At 50.3% G+C, this 16,300-nt stretch overlaps 4 protein-coding genes and 1 non-coding gene across 6 annotated transcripts; 2 read left to right on the top strand and 3 right to left on the bottom strand.

The window, feature by feature from the left end:
- Positions 1-545: 545 nt before the first annotated feature.
- Positions 546-3,807, bottom strand: NCU09111 (glucose-6-phosphate 1-dehydrogenase). Its single transcript, XM_953227.3, has 7 exons — positions 3,458-3,807; positions 3,010-3,336; positions 2,712-2,784; positions 2,633-2,653; positions 2,231-2,575; positions 1,234-2,173; positions 546-1,178 (listed from the first exon to the last, which is right to left on the bottom strand). The coding sequence occupies exons 2-7, from the start codon at positions 3,030-3,032 to the stop codon at positions 1,060-1,062; spliced, it is 1,521 nt and encodes a 506-aa protein (XP_958320.3). The 5' UTR covers positions 3,033-3,336; positions 3,458-3,807; the 3' UTR covers positions 546-1,059.
- Positions 3,808-5,527: 1,720 nt separating this feature from the next.
- On the top strand, positions 5,528-6,870 carry NCU09109 (60S ribosomal protein L33). The gene is made up of 5 exons (XM_953225.3): positions 5,528-5,742; positions 5,884-5,893; positions 6,064-6,159; positions 6,216-6,316; positions 6,380-6,870. Exons 1-5 carry the CDS (start codon positions 5,718-5,720, stop codon positions 6,475-6,477), a joined length of 330 nt encoding a protein of 109 aa, XP_958318.2. The 5' UTR covers positions 5,528-5,717; the 3' UTR covers positions 6,478-6,870.
- Positions 6,871-7,590: 720 nt separating this feature from the next.
- NCU14023 lies at positions 7,591-8,961 on the bottom strand. Its single transcript, XR_897772.1, has 2 exons — positions 8,666-8,961; positions 7,591-8,580 (listed from the first exon to the last, which is right to left on the bottom strand). It is a non-coding gene; the product is annotated as a ncrg114 (non-coding RNA).
- Positions 8,962-10,376: 1,415 nt separating this feature from the next.
- Positions 10,377-14,407, top strand: NCU09108. 2 transcript variants are annotated; one of them, XM_011394935.1, is made up of 6 exons: positions 10,377-10,770; positions 10,965-12,432; positions 12,525-12,605; positions 12,676-12,795; positions 12,855-12,908; positions 12,970-14,407. In XM_011394935.1, the coding sequence occupies exons 2-6, from the start codon at positions 12,141-12,143 to the stop codon at positions 13,677-13,679; spliced, it is 1,257 nt and encodes a 418-aa protein (XP_011393237.1). In that variant the 5' UTR covers positions 10,377-10,770; positions 10,965-12,140; the 3' UTR covers positions 13,680-14,407. The 2 variants fall into 2 exon arrangements, with proteins under 2 accessions (XP_011393237.1, XP_011393238.1); XM_011394936.1 differs by having other exon boundaries at positions 10,377-12,432.
- A 677-nt stretch (positions 14,408-15,084) lies between these two features.
- On the bottom strand, positions 15,085-16,224 carry NCU09107 (hypothetical protein). Its single transcript, XM_953223.2, has 4 exons — positions 16,101-16,224; positions 15,803-16,020; positions 15,523-15,614; positions 15,085-15,379 (listed from the first exon to the last, which is right to left on the bottom strand). Exons 2-4 carry the CDS (start codon positions 15,913-15,915, stop codon positions 15,228-15,230), a joined length of 357 nt encoding a protein of 118 aa, XP_958316.1. The 5' UTR covers positions 15,916-16,020; positions 16,101-16,224; the 3' UTR covers positions 15,085-15,227.
- Positions 16,225-16,300: the final 76 nt, after the last annotated feature.

Raw genomic sequence — 16,300 nt, 5'->3', positions numbered from 1 at the left:
AATGCCCTTCTCCAGTGAGGCTGGCGTCACTTCTCGCCCGGTGGAGTACCCAATGCGCAGCCAGCCAGCAATTAGGTACCTACCAAGTGCCAAGGTAGGTACGTACCGCTGTGGATCTTTCAACCAACAAAAGAGAAGACAGCCCACAGGCTGACCGCGCCCATCAAAGTTTCGAAAATTTGTTGTAACCAACTTCGCATGCAGACGCTCAGTTGTTTGGATACTCGTAGTTTACTATTTTTTATGTAGTTTCTATGTTAAATTACATATACTCGATATTTTAGCTCATACTTCGAGGTATAACTGGAAAAGACTTGTTGTGCCTCTGCCAAGAAACATAGTTACCTTACGATGTATGCTGCGATGTACTCTCTGTATTGTACAGTGAATATGGCGGCATGTAATTACGCTTCAGACTGGTACATGTCGTATCCGCCTGTGGCGTTACACGGTACAAGAGCCCAGGCTTTACCTGGCTGGCAATTCAATACATCAGCTTATGGCATCGTACATGTAGGTAGGACTGACACTGCACTCGTACTTAGGGTGGAGAGCAATGATTACCGTAAAGTGCACTGTGCGCAACGCTCAGTCTGAAAGAACTTGCTGTTAAGGTATAAAGCTTTCTCTAACCAGTTGGCTGCTCAGATTTGGCCCAGTATGATCAAGATATACTACGACGTCTTTGACCTTCCCCAGGCACCAGAGTGCCAAGTCACCACCTGTATCCCCAACACCCATACGAAAGAAACCTCATCATGAAATTATTCTTTCCGGATCGTGAAGGACATAACAACAGCCATGCCCGCTGTTACCTATAAACCCATACATGCCTCTTTTGAATCTCATGAATCTACCTTTGATGCTTTTCCTAGCATCACATAACAAGAAAACGCACAAAAACCCCAGGGGAGATGGAAGCAAGATTTAGTCCCAACGTGTCTGCTCATGACGTGATACAGCTCCTTCCTTTGTCAACCCATGACGCAGATTACACCGCGTGTACTAAAGCATATCCATCATCCGGAGCGACGGGAGGATAGTGAGAACGTTGCGAATCTACAACTTCATGCCCGACCCCATGGCGGAGGTTGTGGGCCACTGGTAGCCCGCAGCATCGCTGAATTTGTACCCGTACGAAGCCGTAAAGTCATCCAAAACAGCCGGGCCGCGAGAACCTAGACGATGTTAGTACTGAGTATCATTCCATAGAACATCTTGGTGATCACATACCATAAGGATACTCCATCGGGATGATTTCCTTATTATCATCGAGATAGTGGAGCAAAGGGGTAAAGATTCTCCAGCTGGCATCGAGCTCATCGTCACGGACAAAGTTGGAATGGTCACCCTTCAAGCAGTCGAGAATAAGGGACTCGTAAGCTTCGGGGATCTTGAGGTCGGAGAAGCGTCTCCTGTAGGTGAGGTCAAGCTCGGTGACAACAGTCTGCATGCTCAGGCCGGGAAGCTTAGAGTTCATCTTGATGTAGACACTTTCGTTGGGCTGAATGCGCATAACGAGTTCGTTGCGAGGAATGTCCTTGAAAATGCCCGATGTGACGTCCTTGAACTGCACGCGGATCTCGGTCTTCTGCTCGTTCAAGGCCTTGCCTGCCTTCATGATGAAAGGTACACCATCCCAACGCTCGTTCTTGATGTACGCAACTAGCGCACAGAAAGTGGGGCAGCGGGAATCCTTGGGGACCGTATCGTCTTCCTTGTAAGCAGGCTTGCTTCCGTCAAGCGACTTGCCGTACTGTCCAATGATGACATTCTTGGGCTCGATTGCCGGAATGGCGCGGAGGACCCGCACCTTCTCATCACGGATATCTTCAGCGGAGAAAGAGATGGGGCGTTCCATGGCAAGCAACGTAAGGACCTGCAACAGATGGTTCTGCATCACATCGCGGATGATGCCGAACTCGTCGAAGTAGCCACCACGGCCCTCGGTGCCGAAGGGTTCCTTGAATGTAATTTGGACGTTGTCGATGTGATGCCTGTTCCAGGTAGCGCCAAGGAAGGAGTTGCCGAAACGCAGAATGAGAATGTTCTTCACCATCTCCTTGCCTAGATAATGGTCGATACGGAAGATCTCCTCTTCCTTCCAGTCGGGCTCAAGAGACTTCTGCAGTTCTCGAGAGCTTGCCAAGTCCTTGCCAAAGGGTTTCTCGACCTATTGTTGCAGTGTTAGACAAGGGCTGAGTAACAACGGATACGATTAGTGACTTACAATAACACGGGCAACGCCCCTGGAGGGGTAGCAACACTTCTTGAGATGCTGTGAAACAATGGTGAAAACGCTGGGAGGCAGAGCCATGTAGAAGAGTCGGTTGTTCTCTTTCCTTCCTTGCTCCAGTTCCTCCAAATGCTTGTTGAGCTGCAGGAAGGAGTCGTCGCGATCGTACTGGCCGGAAACGTATGTGCAGATGGAGCAGAACTCCTCAAGCTGCTGCTCGCTCTCCTTCGTGGGAGTCTTGATGTACGACTTGATGCGGCGGATGTACTCGTCGTGGTCCATTTTAGTTCTGGCATAGCCCACAATCCGGATGTCCTTGGGCAAAAATTGGTTGCGGTACTACAGCAATAACATTAGCTCCTCAATCGGAGGCGACCGAGAAGAGGGCATACACACCAGTCCGAAGAGCGCGGGATACTAGTTGCACGTCAGCCGATTGCCATATGAAGTAGCCCAATGGTAAGCAGGAACTCACGGTCTTCTTCTTAGCGAGATCGCCAGAGGCGCCAAGGACAACGATGACGGTGTTGTCCTTGAGCTCTACCGCACTGCAACGCCATTTTTGTTAGCAAGCACTTCCAAATCACCAACCACCAAACATAGAGCAAAAGGTCCTCCTGATAAGAGCTCTTCGCGGGGCTCATTTAGATAGAAATCGCAGGCGGGCGAACATGCCCAAAAGGTTGATCCGCACAGAGTCATGCGAACGAACCCCAAAAGCTGTTGAGCTCCACCACGCAATGTCTGATACTGGCGGGGTGAGGGGCACTCACGCTCCATGGTGATCAGATGCCATTGTAGCGGTCGTCTAGTGTGAATCGATATTCCAAGTTCGTCGCGTTGGTGGTTGAGCGAGGGAGAAGGAGACTGTGAGGACGACGAGAAAAGTGGAAGAAGAGGATTGCGTTTTTGGCTGATGGGGGTTGAAGAAAGTATTGGCACAGAGTGGGCAGGCTTGGTCAAGGTTTCGGGGTTAAAAGTGAATGGGAATTCTACGGCGTGCGGGCATTTGGGTGAACCTCCCTCAACCTAGAACCTGGCCGGTCCAGGGCACCTGGGAGCGAATGATGCGCAGACTGCCTGCAACCCTCAAACTGAAGCTGATGTTGCCGCAGTCAGTCCAGTTGATGGGCCATGGCCCACGAGGGGCAAGCTTACTCACGGCCCCGCACCGCGCGCTAGAGGTGAGTGCATACCCTGGCACCACTTAGAGGTACCTACCTCATGAAAGGGAACGACCGAGTGAACGGTGCCATGCCGCCTCCAAAGCTTAGACCCCATCTGATAACTGCTCTAACAAGAGAGCTTTTGCTTCTTTTGAACAACCCCCAACCCCGCCGGCCTTTCCGGACGGAACTTGTCTCCCGTTCATGTTACCTAATGCATGATAGACGCCATATTCCTCCTCCGAATTGATCGCATCAAACAAAAGGGCTGCCAGATTGGCTTCCCCCCTGTCAGATTCAGTGATACCCTGCATGCTTACATCCACTCCGTGTTCCAGGACGGGAGCTGTGGAGGTTGGCTGATTGTCGGTTTGGCTGGGTTCGAGACATGAGATGTTGGGTGTTGGTCTCGCGAAGCTGGACATCGGTCCCGTCCCGTACTTGCCTTATAGATGTCATGGTTCCACCGATCTCCGGCTGATAGATGTCTTAACATCATTGGAACCCTGGTGATGGAAGCCGTCGTCTCCGTAGCCTCGAGCAATGGAACCGAAAGCCAGGGTATGGATCCGAAGCGCGTGCCGTCAAATGGTTCCTCGACTTCGACCAGATGACTCCCGCCGGTAGTGTAGAAAGAAGTCCAGACAGTGACAGCTTACACTACACTCCGATCTTGCGCCGTAACAGGGTTGCCCCTGGACAATTTTTGACAGTATGCGCTGTAGAACGAGTGGGTACGGTCATAATAAGCTACCTGAGCTAATATGGTCCTCGGTAGGTGATGGATTCAGACCTCAAAGTCTGGATACAGCGAGTGAACGGTTTCGAGTCTTAAAGTGCAGTTCATGTTAACTAGACGAGTGCCTGTTGTGTTTGGAGCTCCAAGCAGTTCAAAGTGCATGTATGGATCCCTTCAAGTTGTGCTTCTGTTGGGAATAGTGGGGGGATGCGGAAAGGTGAATTGAATCCGTGTTTGGGACCGTAGAGGTACGGATGGCTCCATACTAGCTCAACCAAGTGTATTTGTCAACCGTGATCCTGTATACCGACTTTGGACAACCCATGCCGTTCCAGTTCTTCAGGGTCGGTCGGGGGTAAATATACCGCATCCACCGGATTATTATGTTGCATGGGCTAGATTTTTCGCTTTGCTCCTGCAGATTATTGTTCCGATATCCGTTCACAGTTAGATGGCATCGTTGGAGAAGCCAACTTGATTTTTCCGTCCTAGAGACAGAAATGCCGCCGGGTCAACTAGAACAGGTACGTCCAACAAACCATCCAAAGTCTGCCCGAGAAGCATGGGCGAGGCAACTTCAATGATAGGTTCTCTTTACCGGTGTGAAGAAGAGAGATCTGCCAGCACTTAGGTAGGTTGCGGTTCGCCGAGACGAAAATTGCCAAATTACAGGATAATTTGCTTTGACTTCCAAGAGGCCAACCACCGGTCTTACGCCACGCGCGCTCTTGAAAGGCGCCGTGTCAGAGCAGAAAGTCATCTGCAGCTTCGGGTTTAAACAATGGCACACGCCGAGTGGAGTGTACACGCTCCGGTTTACTAAGCTGCGAAAACACCATTTGTTTGAGCTTACTATATACATATATCTTGCAGGCAGGCGAAGCCTGCTCTCACCGGCATCAAGAGAAAGCGAAAACTCTACCTGTATTGGTAACAAAGACGGAGGCCATCGGATAATTGATGATCACTGTACTACTGTTTTTGTATTGCAGACTGATTCCGGCAGCATTCCTGATCTGATCTCGAGGTCTTGGGGGCTGAAGTCGAGTATGGTTGTGGGGGACACAGTCAATTGAGGTTCGGGAGCTTGCGAGGTCAGGTCTTGGGAGCCCACGATGACAAAGAGGGGCAAACCAAAAGACCAAAAAACCATCGATTGCATCATGGATTGCGGAGGAGCTACTAAGATAACATTACAGATAAGGACCGATGGGTGTCCATGCGTTATCGAAACATGCACAAGTGAAGGTCTACCTCAGGGGTCCGATAATGTGGCTTGGCACGGACCTCAGCCACATCTTACCCTGCTGGGATGACGCGCTCCTGGGCTCTCATTCGCGCGGCGCACATTTTTCGGAAGGTGAGAAACTCCGAACCGTCCAAAGTACCACAAACCCTACCAAATTCCCACCAGGCAATTTTCGAATTACCAGGAGCCGTCGAAGTGCAGAGCCACAACCACGTCGCCCAACGCAGGACTCCGGATCAGCAATTGTCTTCATACAAGACTCCTTGCTGAGTTCCCTTTTATCGTGGCAGGGAAATTTTGATCAAGCGGAACATATCGCCAGTCAAGATGCCTACCGAAGCCGGCCACAGATGTGAGACTCCCAAACCACTTGCGCAAAGAACATTGCCGGTGTTGTCGTCGTCGCCTTGAGATTATCGGCGTCGCGAAACCCGTGTATATGGTTTTATGTGCCTCTTGCAAGTTTGTACATTGCTGACCCCGTTTTTTGCAGTATATGTCAAGTGAGTAGTCACCCTCGGAATGAATCGACGATGCGAACGAGTCTGCGATTGTTGCGCCGCCACGAAACGATACCCCCGAAGACGACAGTTGCTAGGAACCAGGTCATTTCGGAAACGAGACCAGAGAATACGACGTGCCGAGCAAGGACTGACGAGAGGAATCGCATTAGGGGTCGCCACCTGAGCTATCAGCGTGGCCGTCACACCACCCACCCTAAGACCAGCTTGATCAAGATCGAGGGTGTTGATGACACTGCTGCTGCCAAGTATGTGGTAAACTTATTTCGAACCACACGGTGATGGATATTGACTGGGGATACAGCTTCTACCTCGGCAAGCGCGTCGCCTATGTCTACCGCGGCCAGAAGGAGGTTCGTGGCACCAAGATCCGCGTGATCTGGGGCAAGGTCACCAGGCCTCACGGTAAATATCCCCATTCCCCGAGATTGTGGGTAGAATGTTGAATATTGACCTTGGACTTTACAGGCAACTCCGGCGTTGTCCGCGCCAAGTTCGCCGCTCCCCTCCCCTCCAGGTCCTTCGGTGCCTCCGTCCGCATCATGCTCTACCCCTCGTCTATCTAAAGGGGATGAGTCAGGCCGGAGTTGAGTGGTAAAGGTGGTTTATGATTTCGGTGCATCAGGGATTAGCAGGGGTCGGCAAACGGGCCTTGCTTCTAGCATTCAAAATCAAAGGCATTACCAAAAAAAAGACATGCCAAACAATTGCGATTGAGAATCCCGCAGTTAAGTGCTGGGTGGGAGACGAATGCTTCATCAACGGGAGTGGTTCATGAAACGGCGCAATGGGGAGGAGACGAGAGTCTTCCTATGTCACAAATCAATCAAAGCCAGCCTGGGCTAAAATTCAACAGGTCCTCTCAATCACAATAGCCACGCTTTGCTACCCAAGACCATTGACCGATCCTTGAATGCTGTAGCTTTGGTTAACGCTCTTCCTAGGATTTATGACAAGTGTGCGGCCCACGACATCATACCCCGTTTCGTGAGAACCTTGATGGCTCTTGGTTCAACTCCATGTTTGTGTGTCCGTGCCAGTCGGTTTCGAAATGAAGTATCTCATTTCAGATCGGCAACCGCATGCCCATACATCAGCAAGGCCAACACTCCCAGTCCAGAGGAGATATGTCATACTAACGGTGATCTTTTAGGTCTTGACCTCAAAGACTCTAGACGGTGGCTTTACCGTTTGTCTTTGGACATCGACTCGGTCCCTTGTTCGGCCAGGCCTTTCGAATTCGAGATGTCCCACAGGTCAGGAATGTGTTGGACATGGCTTCGTGAACATGGATCAGGCAACATTACTATCCGCCTTCTCAGACAAGAGCCGAGCTTGACAAGCCTGAGTGAAGACAGACGGTTAAGATTTCAGGGAAGGGTGCAGCAGATGTCAGATGCATTGACTATTGGCCTGGTTGATCTCTATTATCCCGGGAGAGATTTTGGGTATGATATTGTATGGCCACAGGCAACTCGCCGTATTCCCCGATCTAATTCATCGAAGTCGGATCCAGCACTCGGGACCACATTATCAAATCATCGAACGATTTGAACAAAGGAGTTGACAAGATACACAGGTCACGCCGGCTTACAAGCGCCCTGTTCTCGAGACGGGACCACGAGATTCAACATTTGGCATGGCACATGTCCACACGAACGTCATGACTCTTCAAAAGATACCCTAAGATAAATTGTAAACAAGCCGCATGGGGAGGGGGGCGCGCGCCTGGCGAGCATGGAAATGGCCCGGGGAATGACATACGATGGTACCAGCTCGGCCGTTGAAGGCAACGACCCTTTCAGTCACGCGGGGGAGGGTGTAGGAACGATGCTGGGCCAGCCCAACGAACAACAGCCAATTTACTTCCATAGACCTACGGAGCGGCTGCATCGATACCTGTCCCGACCAATATATCCGTGTTGGCGATGACCTATTTGTGACGTGCATTCGGTTCGGCCGGCGAGGTGTAGTCCATGATTGGCCGATGCGATTCGGAAAGACCGGATGCGTGTTTCAGTCTGAGATGTGTTGTCTTCGGAAGCAGCACTTGTGATATTCACGTTGCTTCGACTTGGTTAAAGCGTTAAACTGTCAAATCGGACAGCGGGGAACGGAGATTGGATACTTGGGCCTGGGTAGGGTTCCTTTTAGGGATCATCCGTCAAGACAGTGGATCTTTGAGCCGCGCCATGTTTCAATACCCGCTGCGCTTACTTCCATTACCACTCACTCTCGTTTCCGTTCGGGCGCTTGGGATCGCAATTTAACTGTAGGAATGGATTATAGCTTTTGGCGAGAACGAAACCACGAAGGGATATGTTCAGAACAGGTTTATTAGGGTCAACACATGTGCCGTACCAATACCAAATGCCATAGCCCAGGTGGAGATGATAACCCCGAATTATACACTAAGCTACCATGCCCGTTGTCGGCGTCAGATAAATGACCCAAGGAAGCTTGGAGGATATGTTCTTTTTATGTTTTCGGTTTGTAAGAAAGAGATGTAAGAACCCCAATCTCAGCTAAGTATAGTATCGGGTATCGCAACAATCAAACAGAGAAAAGGGACTATTTGAACGTCACCTTAAAGACGATAGATATTCGCCAGATAAGAAAGTAAACAATCACCCCTTATCCAGCGAATACCTACCTGTGCCTCCCGCAACCTAAAAATAAACTACTTAGTCAGCCTTATCGATTATCGTGAACGCGCTAAAGTCTCCTCGTCCAAAGTCGCTGTTGCCGACTGGCCCAATGAGAGCTGACCAATCCAATTCAGAGAAAGTGGGGTGAGAGCTTCGAACGGCCGGGGGCAGGAGCCGGCCGGTTGGGACCCAACTGTGGTCTGTCTTTTTGAACGATGCTAGTTCGATGCTTGTCCTGCTAAATGTATGGGGATTGGAGATAAAACAAAGTATATGCTTAACCAAGTTCCATGGTTCTCTCGAGATTGTGACGAGTGGTTGTAATACAGTACAGACTCGCAGGATGCTTGAGATGTACAAAAACCGGCGACAGGACAAGACCGAAATCTAGTAGTCCGTCATGACAACAGACGCTCAGCTGTCACGGTGGGCTTGAATGGTTTTGACATCACGAATGGTGGGTGCGTGGGGTAAATATGGTGGGATTGATCATGATCGATGTCGCACTGATCTGAACCCGTAGAAACAGAAACGCAAGGGCCATCGTAGGTGGCTGAGTAAAATGAGACTACCGAGACCATGGATTTGCAACTAAACTCAGGGTAGGTTGTTGGCGTGACGCGTCGCGGCTTCAGTTGATAAGCTAATAAATCATCCACAACGGGCTCATCGTACAACGTAAAGGCGAGTGGTGATCATGGCTTGCGTGGGACAAGGGACAAACCAGTTCGAAACTTGAGGCGTTGTTTCGAAGATTGGGGCAGTGCAAAACAAGGACATTCTCCAGTATGCAAAATTGCGCGATGGGAAGTATGATAGGAACCAGACTTGATGGACACAATCGTCACGGTGATTTTATCAATTACCTCAATGACCACAACGCCTATCTTTCTGTGTCTGACCAGGAGGAGTTCTCCGGGAGTAGTGGTGCCTTTTGATACCGGCATTCTGATCTACTACGCTGCAGGTCAATAAGCTCGTATTCACCAAGGCGTGGGTAGCGACATTCTGTGGGTACGTCTGGTTCCTAAATCAGGTACAGCTGAGACGCATGTAATAGAACTCTCACCAAATCGAGATGCACAAATTGCGGGCAACATGGTGAGCATACTATGTACAGCTGTAACTGGGCAATCCAAAGGGTAGATGTTGGGATGGTGGTCATCAACGAAACAGCAGATGTCTAATGGGACACGGTTCGGGATCGGTTGTTATCCTGCCATACACTCAAAATTCAAAGACGTATGTATAACATGTGTGGAGAAGCGTGTGGTCGTGGGCTGTGTGCTTAGTAGAAAAAAAACTTGATGGTTAAGGATGTGAGCCAACAAGCTCCGATGGATCATCTAGAGGTGACGCGGCATCTTTCGCCATCTCGTGTTCATCAGTGGGCGCAGCAAGTAGCGGGGACCAGTTGCGGGCAAACTGCCGATTCGGGTCTCGAGGTTTCAAGTATTACTCGCGCAACGCGAAGTCACTAAATACAATACTATCGAGATCCAGACAAATCATCGCGCTGTAATGGGTAGCAGCCAGGCCTGTGCAACTGTCGCGTGTGTCAGTTCCAGATATTATCGTGGGCTGCGATGAACATCCGAGTTGAGATTGGTGCCTTTTGCCGGCTCTGTGCTTGCCGTTATCGCTTGTCGAGTGTCAAAGACTTAGTTGCCAGCATGTACCCGACCTCCAGGTAGGAAACACCGAATGCATTAAAAAAAAAAAAGACTGTATCCCGTTGTGCTTCATTCCATTGGCGTCGAGCGGCGCGACGGGAATCCGACGAGTTGGTATAAGTTCGAGTTCCACTTGCGAATCAATGGTGGCTCCACGAAGCACCTCGCACACCACGCGGCCTCCTTGTCGGCCCTTGTCGCTCCCTGTCCATCTCCTCATCACATCCGGGGTCGTATCATTCATCCAGCCGTGAAACCCTCGCGATCTTCGACCCACTTCTTCCCTAACTTCAGAAACTTTTGGATGCAGCGGTTTGTATCTGCGTTTTCTGAACAATAAACCCCGATCAAGCATTCCCATATTGTCTTTCGTTTCTGGCTTGTTCGGTTTCCTTTAACTGGCATTCATCTTTGTCGATGCTGCGGGTTCTCCGGCGTTTTCACATTCCCATTGGCAAGTATCGAACTTTTCCCTGGTCCGGTCCACGCAACTTTTCTGCTGCATGGGACCCGCGCCGACCGGGATCGCTGAAAGAGGGTTAGTCACCCCTTGTTGTCGTATTAAGCAGCGCCCCTCCCCCCTCCCTTGTGCGAGACCCGATTTCTTTACTTCCTCATGCGTCGAGCGAGGTCAATTCGCCTTATTATCTGCCGCTCCCGCTCCTTCGATAACTATCAAGCTCTGGGGGAATCCCTTCCGCTAACACCAACTTCACATCTGGTCGACGTCAGTTCTTCATCAACCCCTATAAGAAGAATTCTCGCACCAACAAATGATATCGGCACGCCCCAGGCATCAGATCGGATTTTAAAACAGTATCAGACGAAACAAATTTTTGAGACTACAGCCGCAGAGTTAGTAGCTGGGGTAGATTTCTTGTTAATCATTGCTGCCAATCAACGTCAATAGCCTGTTCAGCTGTGGATCATTTGGTCTTGACGTCAGCGAGAAACTCCACCATCGAACGTCGCAGCCCTGCTGTTCCGAACACCACCTCACCAAAAACCTGAACCCCCAGTCCCAGGCTTGTCCGTCGCTCCCCCACAACTGAGCCTGTCGGTTGTTTCTCTGCGTCTCGGAGTGGAGAGAAGTCCCTACGGATCGTCTTGGATCGCCGCGCCTTCAGACACTAAATCGGCTAATCAAACCAGGGAGCTGAAGCCAGAACACTTACGATATTATCTGGACATTTGGGCATTGGCGATTGCCGTCGCTTTAGCATTTTGACAGTTAAAAGGTTTGGCATCTGACACGCCGCGCGCCACCGACGCACTTACAGCGGAGCCGACCGTCGCAGAAAACCCATAAAAGAAACGCAAGCGCTGAGTCTTGGTTAGCGGGCTTGCTTTGCTGGTACCTTCTGCGTCGTGGCCGACGATTTGTCCGATTTTCCAGCGAACCACGAACGACATCCGCTTTCACCCCAGCCACCCGGGGTGCAAGGACACACTTTCCCTGATTTTCTAGAGTCTGCGACAATAAGATCGCGGAACGCAGCCCGCCAACCCAAGACAAAACACTCAGGGCAACCACTAGGGGTAAATACCCACGCCGGCCCACTCTCTAGTCCACATCAACCGCTCTTTGGACGCTATCTGAACATTTTGTCGTTGCTTCTCCCATATTTGCCCGCGCGAATACCACTTTGGATACCTACAGCTCTTGGCCCGGCTATTGTTGCCGAAAAGCATCTGTTTCTTAAAAAAAGACCCTTGCGATAAGCAGGCATCTGATCCGTCCGAACCTGCGCGCGATCAGAAACCATCACGGTCTTGTCTCCATCTGCACCATCGACAGGGTCTCGATACCCCAGGCTCATCACGGACCCTCCCCCCACCGCTCTCGTTGCACCCCCGGGCTTTGCCTAGAATACAGATCAAAACCCTCGCGTTTCCCGGTCAGCCAAGATGGCGACTTCCAACAGATACCCCCCGAACTCAAATTCGCACCAAGTCCAGCAGGCACAACTGCAGGGACAACAGTACCAGCAGTCACAAGCGCCCGTCGCTCCTACCACTCAGACAAAGGGCCGCCCACCGAGTTCCCAACGCAAGTCGAGAGCCTTCAGCTTCCGATCGGACAAGTCTCACGACGCCAAGGAGCAAAAGCTTGACTTGCACGAAACCAGTGCCGAGAAGGACGCCAAACGGTTACATACTAAAGCCGACCCTACCTTGGCCATGAACGAGGCAGAGCCATGTAAGTCCAACCATGTGTCATGCATCAATATGCATGATTCGCCACCTTTATTGTGTCCTGCGTGCGGTGAACTTCATATTGACCTTTACCAGCCGAGGTGGCCGCGCACGTTAAGTCATCGCTCGCTTCTTTGCGGAATGTGCAGCACAAGGATGTCTTTGGAAATCCAATCGGTAAGTTCTCTTGTGGACGCGCTGAGAGACAAGTTTCATCACTTAGGCTCGATGCTGACTTCTCGTGTAGCCGACCCCGATCGCTCAAATCCCACCCGCAGTCGTTGGGAGCGCCCTCTAGATACCATTCGGAGCTTCGAGGCCGCCATTGATGGAGCTTACAGCAATCGTAGGTCCATTTACCGCTCAGGTATGTACCAGCTTTTCACGGGTTGTTGCGATTCAACCTGAAACTAACTTCGTTTATAGACTCGGAGTCAACCTGGGGCAATAACGGCAGACGAAACAGTTATTATGGCACAAGTACGACCAACTTTACACACCCTCATTAAGACATGGAAGACGGGAATGCTAACCGAATTAGATGGCCCCGGTTACTACAACAGCCGACCAGCTTCGGCAATGTATCCGAACCGTCAGGACGGCAGCCAACATGACCTGAGGCAAGCACCACGAGACACTTACTACGATTACCAGTCAGGATACAACAGCGGGTATTCCTCCCCGCCTCAGAGTCAAGGCAGACGTCGGGATCCCAGGATCATGCCTAACCCGCAATTCTCTTCGCCGTATCAATCGCCGAGCGCGAACGACTACCCGATCCCGAGTAACCATCGCTCGTACGAGACCGTTGCCTCGGCATCTGGAAGTGATCCATTGGGGTATCAGACTGATCCGACAAGTAGTGACAACAGTTCGATTGAACGAGCTCAAGCGGGGCCAGTTTCCAAGCGACCGTCGGAACCAGCAAATGATTATGGAATAGGATTCAGCCAGAACACCGAATATTCACCATCAGCTTTCACAGTTGGCTACAACGGGAAACCTGCCACGGGCATGAACAGCGGTGGAGTAAACAACTACCAAGCGAACGGTACGTCTGGCTTCGCCAACAACAACCTCAACAACTTCGGTCAGGGAAGCCCCAGCGTTGCACCAGTCACAGCGCCTGCTCCGCCCCAGAAAGACACCCGGACACTACAGAAAAAGTCGACGAACGATACCATTCAACCAGAAAGGCCGGGCGTCCCGGAGAAGCGCAAGAGTTGGTTTTCGCGCAAGCTGAAGAGGTAGGCTGGTCTACTGAGACTGGATGTTCGGATAACGATTTTGTCGTTTATTCGACTATGATATGATATTGATGAAGACTTGCTTGTCGGGCCTTGCCACTTTTTGGCTCGCTTTCTTTTACGATGGATACCCACGCCTTCGCCTACATGCCATCCAGGGAACGTCTGATGAGCGTTCGGAGGCAGTCGGCCGAACATTCCCAATCATTGATAGGTGTAATGGAGGTATCATTATGACAGAATTTCTTGTTTTAAGACTGAGGTTTGCGGGAAGTTATCTTCGGACATGAAGTGGTCATGAAACGCCGGTGTTCCATGAAGGATTCAGATAATGTTGTAATGATAATGTGGGAATGGATTGCAATCGAGATGGAAAGCTATAACTACGCAAGGAACAAGGTATTGTTAGGGATGATGGGCGCAATGTGTGTGATGAGGGATGAGTCAAAGGATCTCTTTTGTGTTCGACGTGAAACAGGATTACAGCGGCTAGAAATCACCCGAATGAGGGTGAAGGGAAAACGCATTGATCTGGAGAGCGGATGGAAGACTCGTCATTCAGGCACACCCTTGCAGGAGATCTGCACCTGCTCTTTACTGTCTCTGCGACGATATCCTCGGGAGATGGAGTATATACGTGGGCCAGGTATAAGCGAATAGATTAACCCTTGTTTGATTGGACAAATGGCTTGATCATTGCCCATCACTGTGAAGTTGTTAAATACAGTAAAGATCCCTAGAAGTGCAACCACCCCCAAGTGCAAGAACCCCTTCAGAGTGCGAACTATGTGCCAACTAAACTTGATTCCTAATACAAACCCTGCAAACTACCGCATGTACCGTTTTGACTTGGAGCACTGGGTTTTAGGTTCCCTGGATATCAGGCATAATCTGGAAGCATACTGCAACACATTCATGCCTCCTAGAAATCGTATGCAAGATAGTGATTTTCTATGTCTCCACTGTCCAGCGCCCTCGAAGAGATAGGTAGGTAAGTAGGAAAAGGTAGGACATTGGAAGAATCGAGTGTACAAACCTCCTTCGGGCTCTCAATCAGTGTGTTGGTAGAAGCAGTAGTGTACAAAGTGCAGACTCTGGATTTGCACCTACAAGAGTCTTGTTTTGGTGAAGAGAACACTTATGCCCAGTTACTAGGGCTCATATGACCCACTTTTAGTCACCCTTCAATGACTGCGCTGGAGGGCGCTTTTTGATCTGTGTAGTGTACTAGCTTCCCTAAGTGCAAACACCCAGAAAGTGCAAGGGATTTTTGTCAGCTGGATTGTTGCATCTTTAAGGATCGTTCTACTATATATTGTGATTGTGGTTTTCCTACGCACCCATCTTTCCGCTCTCAGATAGGAAGTTAGGCTTGTTATACGAATCCGACATGCTCCGATGCACTTGATCACGCGAAGAACATTTCACTCGTTGTTTCGAACGAAAGAAGATGTTTGGATACACAGATGAATACTTTTTTTTTTTCCCCACAACCCTTTCCGTTCATGAGGGCAGGCAATGTCACAACACTCATGTCACATCTCGGTGAAAATCACAGATCCTTCTTCCCTTCTCCTTTCCCACCACCTCCTTTCTTCTCATTCTCCTGGTCCGACTGATCCTCCGCCATGGCAACAATGATATACCCAATTAATACCACGTTGGCCATAATAGCTGCTGTGGCGCCGGCGTATGTTGAGTTTCCTGGTGGTTCGATCAGTGAATGTTAGTTTGCTGATTGAGTCCGGTTCGTGCGATGCGCACGAAGGAACGAAGAACCATGTGGCATCTGGGGGACAGGGAATTGGGGAGCAGGGACAGGAGCACAAGGGGGGAACTGGGCGTACCTTTAAACAAACGGTCTACTGTGAGGAAGTAAGAAGAAATGGGGATGACGATCATTGCGAAGGTAAAGGCTAGAAGTTTGATAATTACGGAACTGTGGAGGGGTTGGGGGTTAGCTTGGTGATCATATCTTGGATACATATATGTATTGTGTGAAAGTGGGATCATCAGGCAGGATATGGGCGGGATAAGCAGGTGTATGATAGTGATGAGAATGGAAGGAAGAGTAACCGGTGATGTGTGATGGATGAGAATGAGCACGGGGGTTGGGGTGAAGCGTACGCAGGGACGGCTGGCGTGATGTTGGACTTCTCGCTTGCCGCTGGGCTGGAACCGATACGGTCATCCTTCTCGAGGAGAGTCTTCTCTTGGGATATAATTCTGCGGGTGGCCATCTTGTTGATGGTTTTGGGTCCAGTTTTTCTGTTTGGTGTAGGTTGGTCGTGATGTTTGTAGTCTTATATCGGTTTCACGGGATGAATTGAATGAATGAGCTGAAGCTGTTTGCTGTGTTGGTAAGTCTCTTAAGATGAACCTAGACTGGCAAGCAAAAGGAACACATCAAGATATAGTAGCTTACTCAAGTAAATGGTAGCAGTGAGATGTTGAGTAAAATCAAAGGTAGTTCTCTAGGTGAAGTCCTCGATGGCAAGATGAGGACAAGCTCGACTTTGGGCAATTGCGTAGGTCGCTGGTTGGCTGGGTGGGCCTCCCCTGTCCTCATCGGTATTTGAGTGGTTCGTTGCTGTGCCTGACCAGTTGAGAGCTAGCACGTGGAGA

The sequence above is a fragment of the Neurospora crassa genome, linkage group I, assembly GCF_000182925.2.
Source record: "Neurospora crassa OR74A linkage group I, whole genome shotgun sequence".
Classification (NCBI taxonomy): Eukaryota; Fungi; Ascomycota; class Sordariomycetes; order Sordariales; family Sordariaceae; genus Neurospora; species Neurospora crassa.
Note: the sequence above shows the minus strand (reverse complement) of the source record. Positions and strands in the feature narration are given on the sequence as shown.